Source organism: Corvus cornix, chromosome 1, assembly GCF_000738735.6.
Source record: "Corvus cornix cornix isolate S_Up_H32 chromosome 1, ASM73873v5, whole genome shotgun sequence".
Classification (NCBI taxonomy): Eukaryota; Metazoa; Chordata; class Aves; order Passeriformes; family Corvidae; genus Corvus; species Corvus cornix.
The window spans coordinates 93,779,230-93,796,764 of record NC_046332.1 but is presented as its reverse complement, the minus strand read 5'-3'; the positions used below and the strand labels follow the sequence as shown (position 1 = coordinate 93,796,764).

At 37.9% G+C, this 17,535-nt stretch overlaps 1 protein-coding gene across 1 annotated transcript in view; it reads right to left on the bottom strand.

Moving 5' to 3' along the window:
• Positions 1 to 1,936: 1,936 nt before the first annotated feature.
• COL4A1 (collagen type IV alpha 1 chain) overlaps positions 1,937 to 17,535 on the bottom strand; it is a 120,555-nt gene continuing 104,956 nt past the window's right edge. Inside the window, exons 44-52 of the mRNA XM_039550060.1 lie at positions 15,254 to 15,326; positions 14,479 to 14,550; positions 13,012 to 13,140; positions 11,492 to 11,590; positions 11,133 to 11,345; positions 10,236 to 10,413; positions 7,312 to 7,426; positions 6,513 to 6,685; positions 1,937 to 4,867 (exon numbers count right to left, since the gene is read on the bottom strand). Of these exons, the coding sequence (XP_039405994.1) occupies positions 4,786 to 4,867; positions 6,513 to 6,685; positions 7,312 to 7,426; positions 10,236 to 10,413; positions 11,133 to 11,345; positions 11,492 to 11,590; positions 13,012 to 13,140; positions 14,479 to 14,550; positions 15,254 to 15,326 (1,134 nt within the window). The 3' untranslated portion in view covers positions 1,937 to 4,785. The remainder of the gene's footprint in view (positions 4,868 to 6,512; positions 6,686 to 7,311; positions 7,427 to 10,235; positions 10,414 to 11,132; positions 11,346 to 11,491; positions 11,591 to 13,011; positions 13,141 to 14,478; positions 14,551 to 15,253; positions 15,327 to 17,535) is intronic.

The window sequence follows — 17,535 nt, the reverse complement described above, 5'->3', positions numbered from 1 at the left end:
TCTTTAGACTGTTTTACAAGGACTTTCTCCCCTGCCCAAGCCATTTTACATGTTTATTTACTACAGTGTATATCATATTTCATGGGATTGAGATGACAAATGAATCCTGCCACAATTCTGCATGAAATCTAACATGTTTTCTTAGGCGAGACAGGAGTTGACAGAGCATCAAATGATCACGTTCCATCTATATCTTTCACTCTGTCAAGTCTTCTGTCCTCTGGACACCAATTATAATAAATATAGCTGACTCCATATAGCCAGAGGAAAAAAAAGGCAGTTCCCTAACATATGTAAAAGATTCAGACATTTTTAAATCTTTTGAATGTTTATACTGTGTTCTCTGGTTTGAAGACAATAAAGAGCTGGGAAGGAATATTTCTTTAAAAATCAACATTGAAAAGTAAATAAGAATATTCAGCTCTGAGTATCATACTCTAACAGTGGGAGCTGTATAGAAGGTGGTGTCAGTAAGCCTGACTGGGTAAAATATCTTTACAATAGAAGCATTCCTGTGTTCATGAGAAGCAGTAGTGATTTATCCTCCCACAGGTATTAACACCTCAGGCAACACAACAAGCTTATTGTTTGCCGGAGAGAAATAGCCAAAATCCACACACTCCCCTCTGCATATTTTGGAAGGACTTTCTTCTGATACTCTGAAGAAAGAGAATGGTTTAAAGATTATACTTCCAGGAATATTTTTTGAGTTTGTTCTGTTGGCACATCTTTCACAAAAAATATGCGCTTGTTGTTCAGCTGTTAGTGCTAAAACTAAGTTTGTGTATTATTTTTTGTTTATAATTCTGCTGTAGAGACATCCTCAATATTACAAATTCACAATTATTATCCATTTCATACTGTACTGTAACTAAATGGATGGGTGGAATTATTTCCTTCTCTCTACCATCTTAGCTCTGAAACAGACAGACTGAGCACTTCCATGTAGCCACTGGATACTTCTTTTCCTAATGCTGATTAATTCTATCCCAGACCATCCATCACTAGTCTCAGCATTTCTCTGAGCTTGAAACATGCATTTAAAGGTCCACCATGGTCTCTCATGTTCTCACTGTTTTCTAATTCAGAATGTGAAGATCGTAAGAAAGGTAATTTCTGTACGCAGAAGTGGAAATGCAGTGGGCAGCACATCGCTGCCACGATGTGACCAGCAGAGAGAGAGAAGCTCCACTGCAACCTCTGCAAAAATGCTGCCAGTCTCCTTCCAGGAGTCCCGGTGCAGGCATGGCCAACCACCTTTATAGAGTAAGAGATGGAGATACAGGCAGATACTGAGATAGCTGCCATTTCAGCTAGCCAGTGGTCTGCCTTTGTGCCACGTGCTATGTTTTCTATTTAGCTGGTGCTCTGAGATCCACAAGCCTTGGCCCGTGTTTATGTTTCACCTTATGTAGTTAGTGCAGATTATTCCAGATTTGTAAAACATGGAAGACAGGAAAGGAATTCTCAAAAAGTCATGCAGGTTTAAAATTTCAGTCATTAAAATACAATCACTTTTCTGGGAGCCTAGTAGGGGGATACTGTTCTCAGGAGTCATGTTACATAGAAAAAAGTGTATTTCATCAAGGAAGTTGCCACTATAAAATGGATAAGAGATATAAACTGAATGTACATTTATCAGAAAAGACACACAGGCTAAGAGATCATTTGTTTCAAAATAGATATTGGATCATTTAATTATATTCTATTTTTATTTTGCAGTATGTATAAAATTTTTTTTTAACTGAAAACTGATCCATTCCTATTTCAAAAGGAAAATTGCTGGTGATTAGGACATGTCAAAATAGAGATGGAGACATGGGAAAATAGTCATATAGACAATAGAGTCATGTTAGCACATTAGAGACCAAGGTATTTGTTAGTGTAAAGTTGTCCATCCCAATGTTACCACAAAGAGAGCAAGAGCACCACCTGCTGTTTTAGAAATGTATTTATTTGGATCATGACAGCAACTCTTCAAGTACTGCACTCAAAAATTTTCTCCTGAAAGCTTCTGCAAGACGAATAACTGATGTGTTTGCAGTTGCCTGTTCACACAATGAACTGTATTGTAGCCACAACAATGGCCATAAATGCCTGAATATGGGGTATTTAAGAGATTTTTGAAAGCAAGGCAGTGTTTCACGTGGGCTCTTCCTCACCCAGGGCATCAAAATCAAGTGTTCACACATTTTCATCTGAAATATGAATATCTGACTGATATTCAATAAGCATCAAAAAGTTTTCTGACTGATTTAAAAATAAATAGCATCTTTAGCATGAGAATGGTTTAGGTCATTATATGAGCTGGAGGTTATGGAATAAATAATTACGATTAGATAAGGAAGATACCAAACTACAGTTCAAGCACTTTTTGAAAATTTGCAAAGGACCTTGTTTCCAGATGTTCCCAATTGAGAAGACAAGGGTTCATACACACCCAGATGATTTAAACATACATGAAGGACTTTATAAACTCAACTGTCTGGCAATTCTAAGACAATTTGACCATAGCAAATTAAATCCCTAGCTGACCAGGACATAAGCTGTAGAGTGTGAGCAGCAGTTTGGATGCTCTGAGTTAGTGAAGACTGAATATTTGCGCAGTTTTTCCTAGATGCCACAAGGAATCACCTTATAGTCTCCTCTTCTTCTGGATATCAAGTGTCACTTTGGAAAACCCTGCATGAGGCTGCTTAGACACAGTAAGACTTTTATAGACTAGCAAGGAACTTTCATGAGGACTGGTCTTTCATAAATAAAATTATCAGATGTCAAAACTTCCATGAGAGTTAAGAATCACTGCTAAACAAAATGACCAGCTTCTATCCAGGAGCCTTCAGTCATTTGGTCAGAGAATGCCCTGAAGGATTTTAAGTGAAAGCCCAGTTCAGAACAGCAGCAGCAGCCACAGTGTCTTCACAAATTTGGGAAAACAGCATGAAACTTTAACAAATTATGTGCTTTTGCCAAGGAAAACTATAGCATGGCCCATTTCCTCTTTAACCAGAGCCAAAATTCACCTTGCCCACTTACAAGCAAAATTATATGAGATATTTTAATTTTTATCCTGTATAATTCAGTCCTGATTTGTGCATGAAAAACTAAAGAAAAAGTGAAAAACGTGCATAACTTGACTGATTCCCATGAGCTGAGATGAAATTAGCAGATTTTTGTAATGTGTTCGTATCAAATATATTTCAGTGATAGATGTTTCGCATGTTTCATCTATCAGTTTCAGTTCTTACAAGATAACAACAGAGGTGTCAGCACAGTGTCCTGTTTCCCCCATTAGAAGATGCTTTGTACATCTGCAAGATGTGCAAAACAAAAATCATCTAGGATTGCATCAAGCTTGTGCATTTATTGGTGGCTTATTAAAAATTAATTCATTGCTGTAAATGATAGCTAATAACAAATTAGTAAAAACTGCTCCTTTCTTCTGTTTTTTTTTTTTTTTTACACAAATAGTTTTATTACAAACTTGAATTTTTAAGAAATACACATGTAAGAAATTAACAAAGGCCTTGGCATTTGCAAAAATCTTCTGGTATTTGCATGGTAATAGTCCACAAAACATTTTTGGACACAGACATGCTCAAACAATGGTATCATTGCATAGAAATTCTTTAGAAATATTTCTGAGGCCACTTCGAAGAATTTTTTTGGCACAATATTAACAAAATTAAGGCCTTATACTTTTCAAAATCAAGTCATTCAGTGTGTGAGTAGTGTTTAAAACCCTGAAAAATATTAAATACAGAATAAAGACTATAAGCTCAAAGCAGGATTTGCTATTATAAACACAAATAGCTATTAACCTGGGTTCAGTCTCTGCAACTTCAGCATTGAAATGGCCTATGTAAAACGAACATTTCACATCATATTTTGGCATTTAACACCTAATTCATGACACTGAAAAGAAGAAAAATTTTGTAAGCTTCTTTTTGAAATTATAAACTCAGAGCTTGATTTGCCTAATGGTTGATATCTATATAAATTACTAAAATATTTATATATATATTTTTTCTTGACCATTACTGGATCATTCTTTATTCCACAGGAAAGTTTGTTCTACTGCACAAAGAAGCTGCATAGTACCAACACAGCAGAAACACTGACTTGCCTATTTGTGAAGCCAGTTTGGCAATCTCTTCCAGATGTAGACCCATTAAAACCAGACAGCACTAAGGACTACAAACAGAAGCAAAGGTTTGCAGGATGGCACACTATGTTGTGAAAAGATGGTTACATGTTGCTTAACCACAGTCTGTAATCCCAAACCTCTTTTTTACATTAGTATTTCTTTGTACAAGAACAATAAGTACATACCCAAGAGTCTGGGATTTTAAGACACCTAGATAATGGTAACAAACTTATCTGGGGAAGAAAAATGAATCTAAATATATAATACAAGAATGAGAAAGGGGGGTCAAACAGTATAAGGCAGAACTGCATACCTCCTAGCACCTTTGCATTTTTTTTCTGGATAAATGCTGACTTTTTATTCTATCAGTGCATTGCATTTATATAAAAAATACATATACTTTGATCAAAAGTGCCATTTGGCATGTCAACATTTGAAGCTTATCTTTGTTGTCTCTTTTCTTCTTTAGCAAGGACAGGGCCAGTAAAGCAGTGTGTGTTAGTTATGCAAGGTCCTAAAAGGCACTTTACTGTTTTCATACTGGACAACAATGAGGTACATATGATATATGTCTAGGCTTCATTGCTGTTAAACGAATAGCACCATATTGTGTGAAATTAGTTGAAATTCAAAAGTCATTATGTTTTTCTCATACAGACTTGACAACGGCTAACATTTGAGCGTAGATCCCCTGCTTTCAAAGTTGAGGGAGTCGGTTTCCTATTGAAAAGAAAGAAATTAAAAGACCCATTAACAATTGTTGAAACAAACAGACACTTTTCAGGTTTATAATGGACAACACCAACTTTGAATGCAAGTCTCTCTTCCAGCCTGTGCTGAATCAAGAAGGTGTTCCTAAATTCTCCAGTGTGTAATCACTTCCAAGTTTGGTCACAAACTATCATATGATTAGTTTAAACATCACATACTCACAGTTACTGATGAATTCAGTTCTTTCACGAGGCAGAACACTTCCTTAACCTAGAACACTATCTGTTAAAGCAGCAGTTTGAAAACAATCTAGAATTTGGGTAATAAAATCGGGCAAAGAAGCTGAAATTTGACTGTTCATGAGTTTCTGCTAACTCTTGTGACTTTAAAGACAAATGAAAAGCTGGCAAAGGAAATTATGTGATGTCATACAGAAACACAAACCAAAGCCTTTAGTCTCCAAACTATCATAAGGAATTACTCCTAGCAACTAGAAACAGATACTTTTCAGACAAAAGTGTGCTTGCATTCAGTGCTTTTCATTAAAAAAAATTATGAGTTTACAGGAAATTGAGTAGTATTTGTGATTTATGACAGCAGAGCAGGTCCCCTGATCTGGGATTATTTTATTAATCTGAGGCATAGTTTGTAGCCAGAAAAAAGTTTGAAGTTGAAAGGTCTCTGGGTAGGACTCAAAGAATGGAAACAACTGTAGTGGCTCACTCTACATTTTCTTCTGACTGGCTTTCCTCTTTCCTAGGGATCCAGGGCTTACCCCAGTGGTAGGGTGGTTTTGGTAGTAGTTTTTCTGGTTGATGAGATTATCACAGCCCCAGTAATATTCAGTCCCAGTGCTCAGTTTTTCTACCTACTCTGTTGACAACTATCTGATAAACAGTGAAAACTGGCTAAACAACCTGCTTCATTCTGAGACAGACAAGGCAGCATTCACAGATCTAGAAGATGTGAAGAGATGAAGGGTAACAGGAGCAGCAGTCAGGACTGTGGTGGAAGAGGGTGCTTGCCTGCACTCCAGAGGAATGCCTGCTGACCAGTTAAGCTATGCAGACATGGAAAGTGATCTACATGCTAACACATTAATAACATTCATATGGAGCAAATTAGCCTGTGTTGAAAAATACTTATGTACAGGAGATGAGAACAAAGCCTACTACCACCAGCTGCATTTTACTCAAACATAGCTCCTCTAACATTAGGAAAAGGTAAATAATTGTTCAACTCACTTAGTTTAACACCTATACTAATTGCAAGTGGTTCTATTATACGTTAACATCCATTACAGGAAATTGTACATTCTAATTTACTTTCAATCAGTATGTCAACCTATCCCATTTACCACTCGGTGAATGCAATCAAAAACATAGTGGAATTGTGAACATTGTTAGATTATTCTGAAAAGCAAAATACACAGTACAAATGACACATTGCAAACACTAATTGATGATACATTCATTAATTCCCCCAAAAGCTACTAATTTTTTTCTTCCTGTTATGAAAACAATTAACTACATAAACTAACTGTTCTGGTGGACAGCCAATACTTGAACATGTATTACTTTCAAAAAATACTTCTTTTATTCAACGATAAGGCTCAACTGAGTCTCAAAGAATGATAAATAAATCATGCACTTACTTGAACATCTCATTCCTTTCTATAGTGGCAAGCCAGAAGCTGTAAGCATTTGCATAATAATTGCAGGTGCCCCGGCCATGGCATTCAATGAAGGGAGCGCTGCGGAACTCCTCTAGGCAGGAGCCAGGGGACGCCAGGGCCTGGCCAGAGCCCTCTGCACCAGCACTGGTGTGCTAGGAAAATGCAAAAGCATCTGTCAGACAGGGACTCTTTACCTCTTCTGCTACAACTTCGATGAACTCTCTCACACAAATATTTCTTCACACTTCTCTCCTTGTCCTCTGTTTGTCCATCTGCAGTTTTGTTGCTCAGCTCCAGGAGGAACAAGAAGGTGGAGCTGAAGGCTCCAGAGACGGCATTGGGTTCTCTCACTTAACAGCAGCACAACACATCAGCAAATTCAACTTCAGGGCAGCTGTATGCACAGAAGTCCTTCAGGACAGACAGCAGGACCCAAGCTATCTCTATGTAAGCAACATGCCAGGGCCAGCTCTTAGCCCAGAAGGCATAAGGTCTGGTACAGCTTTTATCTGAATAGCTCAACCCCATTCCGACCCCACATCACAGTGGCCTCTCTCCCACTGCCAAGTGCTAACAGCTCTGGATCCACGCTGTGTCTCAGACCATGCCCAGGCCTTGCCTGTGAAAATGATCAGATTATTTTTGAAGTCACTACAAAGAGTGGAGGTCTAATGCCCTCCTAAAACCTGAAGCAACAGAGTCAGATATTAACTTTCCATAGATCAAAACCCTGAAGCAAATGCTTTCCTCAGCTCAGAGTACATCTCAGTGCACTTACCATGACAAAGGAGTAACCAATCCAAAGTGAACTCCAGCCTTCAGGACAGGGTGGTATTTGAATTGTTTGACTGTGAACAGCTATTACCATAGCAGGAGCTTCACACACAGAGCATCTAGAAAGACCAAGACATGAATGAGCTCTGTGCACTTAAGGATTAATACTTCTTTATTCAGAAGTTACTTTCTTTATGGAATCTTACAAGAGAAAATGTTGTCACTTCAAAACCAAAGGAAAATCACCATGTTTCATTTAGAAAAACAGCCAATGGGTTTTTCTTTTTTGTTAATATCTAATTTCTTTTCTGAAATTAAACTTCTGATTTCTCCCTTACTTAGAGACAATTCAACTGTTAAGTCTTATTCCTATTAGCTTTCCTATTAGAAGAGAGTAAGAGACCTCTTATCTGAAGATTTACATGTATTTGTCTTTTTCTAGTCCCATTTGTACTGTAGTTTCTAAAAGTGCTCAGTGTCATGAACATGGGAGGCAAATAGCCAAACACTGCAACTCAGCAAGTATCACTTAAAAGTGGTCTACTGTGATCAGAAACAAGTAACAGCAATTCATCATCCTAAACTTAGCTCTGACTTCCAGAGAAAAAGCCATCTCTCTGGCAAATGCCTTACAAAGGCAATCACTGCTAATCTAATCTAATGCAGACTCTTTCCCATGCATTTTCCTTGAAAGTTTTTGCTATTTACATTTGTGCTCTGTATCTGCAGTAAGAGATTTCTAGCAAAGTAACTTGAACAATAAACTTCAAAGCAATTCTTCAGAAAGGCATGCAGCACCAGTTCTTTTACTTTAGATAAATTCATTGCATCTCAGAACAGCTAGGTTACTGAATAATCCAATGACCAATCATGCCTTCACAGGAGAATTGTAAAAAATCCATGAGCTGGGCTGGAATTTTAATATGGGGGCTGGTAATAAGGAATTTGGTAGATATAATCCATTTTTTCTTGTACAACTCCTCAACTGGCTGCTGCAGTTAGCAATGATGAAAATGATTCAAAACTAAACAGTCTGATTCCTGTTATCAGAGCAGGGAAAAGAATCAAGTGCAAATGGATTAAGTTGGATTCTGGAAAATGCAGAGAAGCAAAGGAATTCAGAATGAAAGCATTCTATTTCTGCCTTGTGAAGACTGCTTTCATACCTACTGCCTTCATCTTTAGTGCAGAACCAAGAGAGTTATTTTAAGAAACACATCAATGAAAGAGTAAGTTAAAAGAAGGAATGTAAAGCTGCATCTATTCTTGGAGCTCTGCTTTGCTTCAAGAGATTTCTGGTATTTCAGTAGAAGGCCTTACTTGAAAAGAAGTCCTATGACTCAAGGCAGCAAATGACACTTCTACACATTTTCAACTTTTGGACAGGGAAAACTGTTGGTTAAAAAGCATAAACTAATAAAATAAACTGAAAGAAGAGTCTTTCAGACTCTTTCCTAGTTTTCTAAAATTAGAATTTACAACTATCTCACTGGTTGCTATAACTAAAAGGAGAAAAACACATAAGCATACATGCACACACACACATATGTACATACATATACACACTTACACGTTTTTATGGTGCAAAAGCTACTCCGTAGGCATGAGATAAGGCAAAGTGTTGGTTAGTACCTCCTTTGGCAAGAGTTTCAAACATGATTGTTAAAGGCTATTTTGGGTGCATGGTATGGGATGGCATAAAAGGAATATGCATTTCAGAAGTTGGTAATTTGAATTTTTCTGAAAGTCAAGCCCCTTCCATTCACATGCAATGAACAACCAAAAATGTAAGACCAACATAGTCTCTCTTGAGAATCTTGTCCTCAGTCTGCCCATTCATTTTTAAGACATATCAACTTCTTTGGCACTAAACCAAAAGTAAGAATACAGAGTACAACTGCAGGCACAAGATGGATTCCACTATGCAAAACAAATAGCAAATGTTTTGCAGTAGAGCCATACATCTTTTCGAAGACCCCAGATGCCCAGACTACAACCTACTGATGATTTGGATTGTCCTTTCTCTTGGATGTACCTGAGAAATCATTACCAGCAATCTCCACTCCCATTCACTAAATATGGCTGGAAGAGGCATCAGCAAGAGCTGATACAGATTAGAAGCAATGACACAAAGGACAGTAATGTCTGTATCTAATGATTATTACTTAAGCTGTAAGTCGAAGATTCCCTTGTTAGATTCATACCTAACGGTGGGGCAGTTTTCCACACTTTTCCTCACAACTCTGCCTTCAGCACTGTACATATTATACCAGAAGAGTTTTTCTAGTGGCCCTAAAATTTAAAATGAACCAAAAGTTCAACATGTATTGATGCAGAACAGTTATGTCTCCAATAGAAGCACCATTCTTTATGCTAGCTGGGAATCTGGAATTATTAAAAAGTAGATGATTGATTTTGCAATTGTTTCTTTTAATTTAGACAATAATGGTTGTATTCAAGCAGAATGTCTAAAACAATGGAAGAAGCCTGGCAGTCTAGTCTATGATAAAAATGTTACCATTTTCAAACAAAAGGAAACTGAGCCCTAAAAAGCTTCTAGCTATGGCTAGTCAAAAAACAGAAGTGTTTTGGACAAGAATTGTGAAAAAATGCAAAACTTTTTCTCCTTCAAAGTACATCATAGCTTTTGTAAGACAACATTTCAAAGTAAATCTTTTCATTTCAATTATACTCAAAATAGACTACTCTAGTTGTTTGCGTTTCCCCCAAAATGGATTTATTTTTGATCAAAGTCTAAACTGAAAACATGAACACTTCGAAACATTTCATCAAAAGAATTCAAACTTTAAATTTAAAGGCAGGAAATAAAAATATACAGATTAAAAGCCTTGTCCAGAAAATTAAAGAACCCTACACTCTTACCACAGGCTTTTTTACTTTATAAATACAGCAGAACTGAAACCATACCTGCTGATGAATGGTCTGATATTATCACCAGTGATAGGAGCCATATTCATTGGCATGGGTTCAGGAGTAGACAGCCAGTAGGAGTAGTCATTCCTTGATGCAAAATTACAGACATTGTTGATATTGCAGAATAAGAAAGGCATGGTACTAAATTTACGAAGACAGCTTCCTGCTGTGCCTGAAATGTTAAGTGAAAGGTTATTTCTTAACACAGTTTTGTTAAACCACTGCCAACTGCCTAACAGTTATTTCCAGGAGCAGCCAAAAAGGCAAAGAACACTTGCTCTGGAGGGCCCAGTACTCTCAGAGGAAGTGACTTCCCTTAGCTTCACCAGGAAGGAACAGGACAAGGCAAGGAGTAGCCCACTCTAGCCTGTAGAATTACGGAATACATTAGGTTGGAATAGACCTCTAGAGGTCAACTATCCTACTGCCAGTTAGACCTGGTTGCGTGAGTCCAGATTTAGTTGACTTTTGAAGATCTCCAAAGACAAGAAATTCAACCACTTCTCTGGGGTTCTGTTCCAATGGTTGACCATCCACATGATAAAAAAGCTTTCACTTATGTTTCACTGAAATGTATCTCATACTTGTGTCCACTGCTTCTTCTGTCACTGAGACTCTCCGAGAAGGGACTCCATTCTCTCTACCCTCCCTGTAGACAGCTGCAGACTGCAATAAAGGCCTCCCCATAAACATCTGCTAAGGCTGAGCAAACCCAGTTCCATCAGACTGTCCAAACCCCACGAGCCATCTCAGTAACTAGGTGTTGTATTCACTGCAACATCTTCCCTCATTCTGGGATGTCTAGGTCTGGGCCAGAGCAATTACACAGATTTGCTCAATACATTTGGTTTGAATGAATTCTAACTGAATTCTAATTTGGTCTCTACTTACCCAGATCTTGGCCATGTGCTCTTTCATTGCCTTGTACATAGAGCAAGGAGTAGCCGTGGTAAATCAGCCTTGTTCCAAATGGACACGACGGTTCTTCAATGGTTTGACTGTGTCTGGTAACAAGGAAGCCATGAGCAACAGATGGTGCCCCTGGTGGGCCCATAGCCCCAGGCAAGCCATCAGGACCAGGTGGACCAGGGAATCCTCTGGGCCCTGCAATACAGAGAGGCTCCTTTTATTTCTGCAGACAGCAGTACTCTCCCTACACAACTAAAGAAGTGAAATTAAATACATTCACACCTAATACCATGTTATTTTTCCATGAAGGAATTAAGTCTTTGAAGAACACATGGACTTACCTGGGGGACCATAAGGACCAATTTCCCCTTTCTGCCCAGGTTGACCATCAAACCCTGGACTACCAGGTGGTCCAGGTACACCTGAAGGTCCTGTCACTCCTGTTGAAAAACAAGCAATAATTATTACTGGATATTATTTCATGTTAGTTCTGGCTTTTTGGCTTTTAATACAGTACAGAACAGGTATGCCTCAGCATAAACCAAACTCATGCAGATTCAGTGCATACAGTTCCGTATCTAGAGCGCATATGAGGGTTATATGCAGGCAAAGTGACTATATAGTAGAGAAGAACAGAGAAGTAAGGAGAGAGCATGCACCTAAAATAACTAGTATTTGCCTGGACTATGAAAAGGAAAGGCAGCAATCCCTTCTCTCTCTGTTTATCATATAACTCAATCAAAAACAGACCATAAAAAAGTAGGGTCATGAACAGTGGGAAAATGGGTATCCTCTTAGCTTCTTCCCAAACAAGTTTTCCGACATATTTTATGTCTTCCTTTATCGATTTTTAGGGATGCTATGAATCCTACATAAACTCAGCAAATCTGACTTCAGGAAAAGGAAGTTAATACCATCAGCATCATTGCAACATCTCTGTGACTCATCAGAAGCTTTAGATGCTCACAGCTTTCCTTTTCCTGATCACTCAAAAAGCAATATTGTGTTTATGTGCTGAATTGACTATTAGCGAAGAGCGATAGGTCCTGTACAAGCAAACCCATGCTGTGTTCAATCACTGAGACTATTTCATAGCTCTTTCTTAAAAGACAGCAGTTGCAGAGTTGTATTCCCACCTTCAAGAGAAAACCTTCATATCTACTGTATCAACTAGCAAGAGGATATTCATTATATTATACTGTAATTCCCCATCAACTTAACAAAAATCATTCAGGAAAAAAGATTTTCCTTAGAATCTTAACACTCCTGAGCTCCCACTCTCCATGTCCCATCATTCTGAAGGACATGTGTCCTTGTGCCAGCATTTCATTTGTCCTACCCTTTGCTCCATTCCCTTATATTTTCCAATGTGCTTCATTTTTGCAGTTCATCTACTCTTTATAAAAATTTCAATATCTGGACTAAAAGAAGAAATCTAGGACCATGGAACAAGCTTCCTCAGGAAGCACTTTTCACTCCAGGACCAAGTGTTTTTCCTCATGCTTGTCTTCTCCCAGAGACACACAAGAATTAAGTTTGGATTCAAGACTAATGACAGAAGATACCCTAACAAATACATTTTGGGGAAAGGATGAGCAGAGTGTTGCAAGTCATTCTGCTTACTGCTGATTTCAGATACTGATGTGATGACTGCAGAGTGAGAGCCTACAAAAAATCACCTGGAAGGCATCTGTTTTGGATGAGCTTCAAAAAGGACTCCCTTCCTCATCACTGACACAATTTAAGTGGCTTACAAAAACTGGATAATATCATACCAAAAATCTTGCAGTATCTAGCCTACCTTTGGTCTATTTTTACATTACTTAAAATGGTTTTTTACTGACAAATTAGAAACTCTCACCTTGCTGTCCTTTGGGACCTGGAAGTCCTGGGAATCCCTTGAGACCAACTGGTCCTACAGGGCCAGGTAAGCCAGGATCTCCTTTAACAAGCTGAAAAGGACCTGGTGGGCCTGGTGGGCCTTGTAAACCTGTGGAAATCAACAGAGAAAATCAGCACATATTTAGTACTGCACAACAAAAAAAGGCAAAAAACCGTTACCTTGTATTGCCATTTATGCAGGCAGAGACTAGAGCCTCTCACAGATAGTCACAAGGTATCAATGTGTCCTAGACTTTACACGTGAATTAAACTGCAAAGCTTCCCAAACAGAAGCCTGTCTGTGTTGATATCTCCAGCCAGACAGACCTCTCATGGACTGAAATAGCTGTCCAGACCTTAGGCTGCATGGAGTTTCCTCAGCAAGTTTGCAAATGGCCCCAAGCTGAGTGGTGTAGCCAATATGCTGAAAGGAAGGGATGCCATCCAGAGGGACCTTGACATGTGTGACAAGTGGGCCAATGGGAACCTCATGAAGTTCAGCAAGGCCAAGTGCAAGGTCTTACACATGTTTCAGAGCAATCCACAACAGCAGTACAGACTGGGGGATGAATGGATTGAAAGCAGCCCTGCAGAGAAGGACTTGGGAAACACAAGTAGATGAAAAATGGGCAATGTCTGCTCGCAGCCCAGAAAGCCAATACTGGGCTACAGGAAAAGAAGCGTGGCCAGTAATTCTCCCCCTCTGCTCTGTTCTCATGAAACCCCACCTGGACTATTACATGCAGCTCTGGGTCCCCTGTACAAGAAGGACATATACTGGTTAGAGCAGGTCCAGAGGAGGGCCATGAAAATGATCAGAGGGGTGGAACAGGTCTTCTATGAAGACAGGCTGAGAGAGTTGGGCTTGTTCAGCCTGGAGAAGAGAAGGCCCAGGGAAGACCTCACTGCAGCCTTTCAATATATAAAAAGGCTATATATATATATATATATAAATATATAAGAAAGACTGAGAGAGATTTTTTACCAAGGTCTGGAGCGAAAGGACAAGGGGCAACAGTGTGAAAGAAAGAAGTGTTTACAGAAAGAGTGTAAATTTAGGTTGGACTTGAGGATAGTTTTTTACTGTGAGAGCATTGAGGCACTGGAACAGAGGTTGCCCAGAGAAGCTACAGAAGCTCTGTCCCTGGAAGCATTCAAAGCCAGCTTGGATGGGGCGCTGGTCTAGAGAAAGATGTCCCTGCCCATGGTAGGCAGGTTAAAACTAGATTATTTTTAAGGTCCCTTCAAACCCAAACCATTCTGTGATGCTAACTGACCATTCAGATGCTGCTACATGATACCTGGTTTCATATTCTGCATTTTTACACAGAACAAAAGGGTGATGTAGTTATCCATTGATTAGTCACAAATAACTACAAATTAATCACAAATAACCATTTTACCAAAAGCGTCTGGGGAAAAAAAAAGGCAAAGCTTCACATTATACCTTTAGATCCAGGAAGACCTTGGTCACCTCGCTCACCCTTAAGGCCTGGGAAGCCAGGAGTTCCTTTTGGACCTGAAGTCAAAGGAAATATTTGATGAAAACTCTGTAATTTCTTGATTTGGAAGGATATGTGTGGAATAATCATGTATGACCCCATGATCCTGACTTACGTGACTTAATTTGCACAAGTACTTTTTAACTGTTTGCAGGAACATGATACAAACAGCAGCACTAAGTCACCAAAGAAATGATGACTGAAAATAAATTTCTCTTATTTTTTCTCTTACTTCTCTTCAAAGTTCTCTTACTTTAATAATATAATTCTCTAGATTAAAAGCATTATGTTTTTTCTATTAATAACTGTATTTTTTATACACATGGTGTTTTCATGTACATGATAGTGATGGTAGCAGGAATATAATCAACAGGGGAGACACACAGAGCCCATTTCCTCACATATAGCTATAACATTTGCCTCTTCAATTCTCAAGAAAATCTTCAAGATTCTTGACTGGTACTAACTAACAATCAATTTTACATCCATCTATTAAAGGAAGTGCACATTTAATATTTGCAAAGCAAGAACAGGCAAAAGGCAAAAAACCTTGAGAAAAATCTCAGTGCTCTTGTATGCTTTTTGATGAAGCTTTCAGTGTCCTGTTCAGTTATTTGTAACATAGAGTCAACATTCTTTGAGCATCTCTTTTGAGAGAGAAAGGATATGAAAGAGACATTTTTGCATACTTTTCAGGAGTATGGTAAGTTTTCTCCTCACCTGGAATACCTGGAACTCCTGGAGGTCCAAGATCACCCTTTGGACCAATATCTCCTGGCAAACCAGGAGTACCCTGCATAAAAGAAAATGTGAAGTATAGTTATCCTATGTATTATGATATAACTATATATACATATAAATATATGTATATATAATATATTTATATTATATATAAATATAATAATATAAATAATAATATAATATAATAATATAATACAATAATATAAATATATTATTATAATATAATATAATAATATAAATATTAAATATAAATATCTATAATATAGTTATATTATGATATAACTATATATACATATAAATATATGTATATTTATACATATAAATATATGTATATTATGATATAACTCTCAAATAGGCTGTGTATTATTGAAAACCTATGAAAAAAAATATAATATGAGATAGCCATTAAGTTTAAGAAATGGTCATTCTCTCCCTTGATTAGATGAGAAGCTTCTCCTACAGGAACAAGAGTGACATTTTGTTCTTTCTTAACTATTTTTTGCCTCACAAAGATACCAGATCAAAATAAGGTCGTAGTAGCAGTGCAGCCAGTAAAAAGGTTCTCAACCATTGACCATATTATTATGAAAAACATCAGCAAGCACAAGTCTCGGCACATACTAATTTCCGTGCAGTCCCAGCAGGAGGTTGCTAGTTAGATAATTCACTGGGGTAATTCTAGACCACAGCAGACTTGAAAACTTCTACATCACACATGGGATGAAATTAAATATGCTCAACAATTTATAATCCTCTGAAGATTTTTACTTTTCAACAGGGCTAAAACACTCAAGGACTTAAAACACTTCGAACACAATGGGAACTCCTCCTTCTGCCTTCACCATTCTAAACTGTTCCCCTCAAATTAATGGTAACAAGTTCACTGTAGCCTCACTTCAAGGAAAACCAAGCCCCTATTTCAAAAGACTCTGTAAATAGTCATTCAAATGGCCACCAATTTCCTTTTCTTCTTTTGTCTGCTGCAGATCGTCTGCAGAAAGCCTGTAAGTATAGTTTAGAGTTTCTCCCTGGTTGAATTGGTATGACAGTGACAGTTCACTATGTAATAAAATGTGGAACACAGGTGGAGGAAAGAAACAAAATCCCTTTGCTAAGTAACCTACCAACCAGCTGGAGATGTGAATGGAATATCCAGTGAAAAATAATACCAGTAGGAGTCATCATATTTGAAAAGCAATAGAATAAGCACACAAGGAGTGATTTTTCATTCAGTGCAAATTAGATGTTTATATTAAGGTGAGAAGAACAGCTCACTACAAATGTCTAATTCTTTCCACTGATTTTAAAGGGAGAAGAGATGACTAGTTCAAAAATGGATGTCCACAGTGAAATTTCCAAAGACTCCAAAGTCAAACAAAAGAAATGCTACTCTCAAGAGTGCTAAGGGAGGCATGAATGAAGTAAGATTCTCTGGTTTCCTTCAGTCACATAATCACAGTATGAAGGATTGTTTAAAGAAATGGCTGCCTCTTTGTATCATAATATGTGAACTTCTGAAGTCCACAACAGGAGGGCCAACTTTCATTCAGAAGGCAGTTACGAGTCAATCACATTCAAAGATGGACATTTTAAATATATTTTTTTAGGTTATAATTATAAAATGGATTTATAAGAGGAGTTTATTGGAAGCTTTCCATCAAAATACTTTTTCCACAACAGTATGCATTTCTTAAACATTTTTTTCTCATCAGATATAGCTTGGTAAACAACACCTTTTTTGGATCTGTTCCAAACAGAACAAAACTATTTCAGGAAAATGTTTCTTCTCACATTTCAACACTAAAATGAACAGGAAAAAAACATGGGATTTGTATTTCGCAGTCTGGTCTCTGTATTCACTATTCTGGCCTGTGTCACTCATGTTGCAACAAAATCTCCCTTCTGATATAGGTATCCATGTACCTGGAGACCTGTATGAGCAATTGAGCCATAATTGGGGCAGGAGCCTGTCACACTGGGGAGGATGAAGACATTAGAAAGTCATCTTAGTACGTATCACCAGAAGAAGCTTAATATTTAACATCACTCTCACTGCAGCATTTCACACTGAGTTAACAACCTGCCACTATGAATTGTGCTCAAGGAGAGTGAAACATTTTCTCTGATTGAAGGCATGGAATCAAAATCCTTTGGCATTTCCCATTCTTTCTCAGCAAACAGTCTCGGACTTGTATAACAACCAGTGAAAAGCTTTACAATCTCCTGGGGTATAGAAATTTAGCTCTCTGCAGAAGTACTGC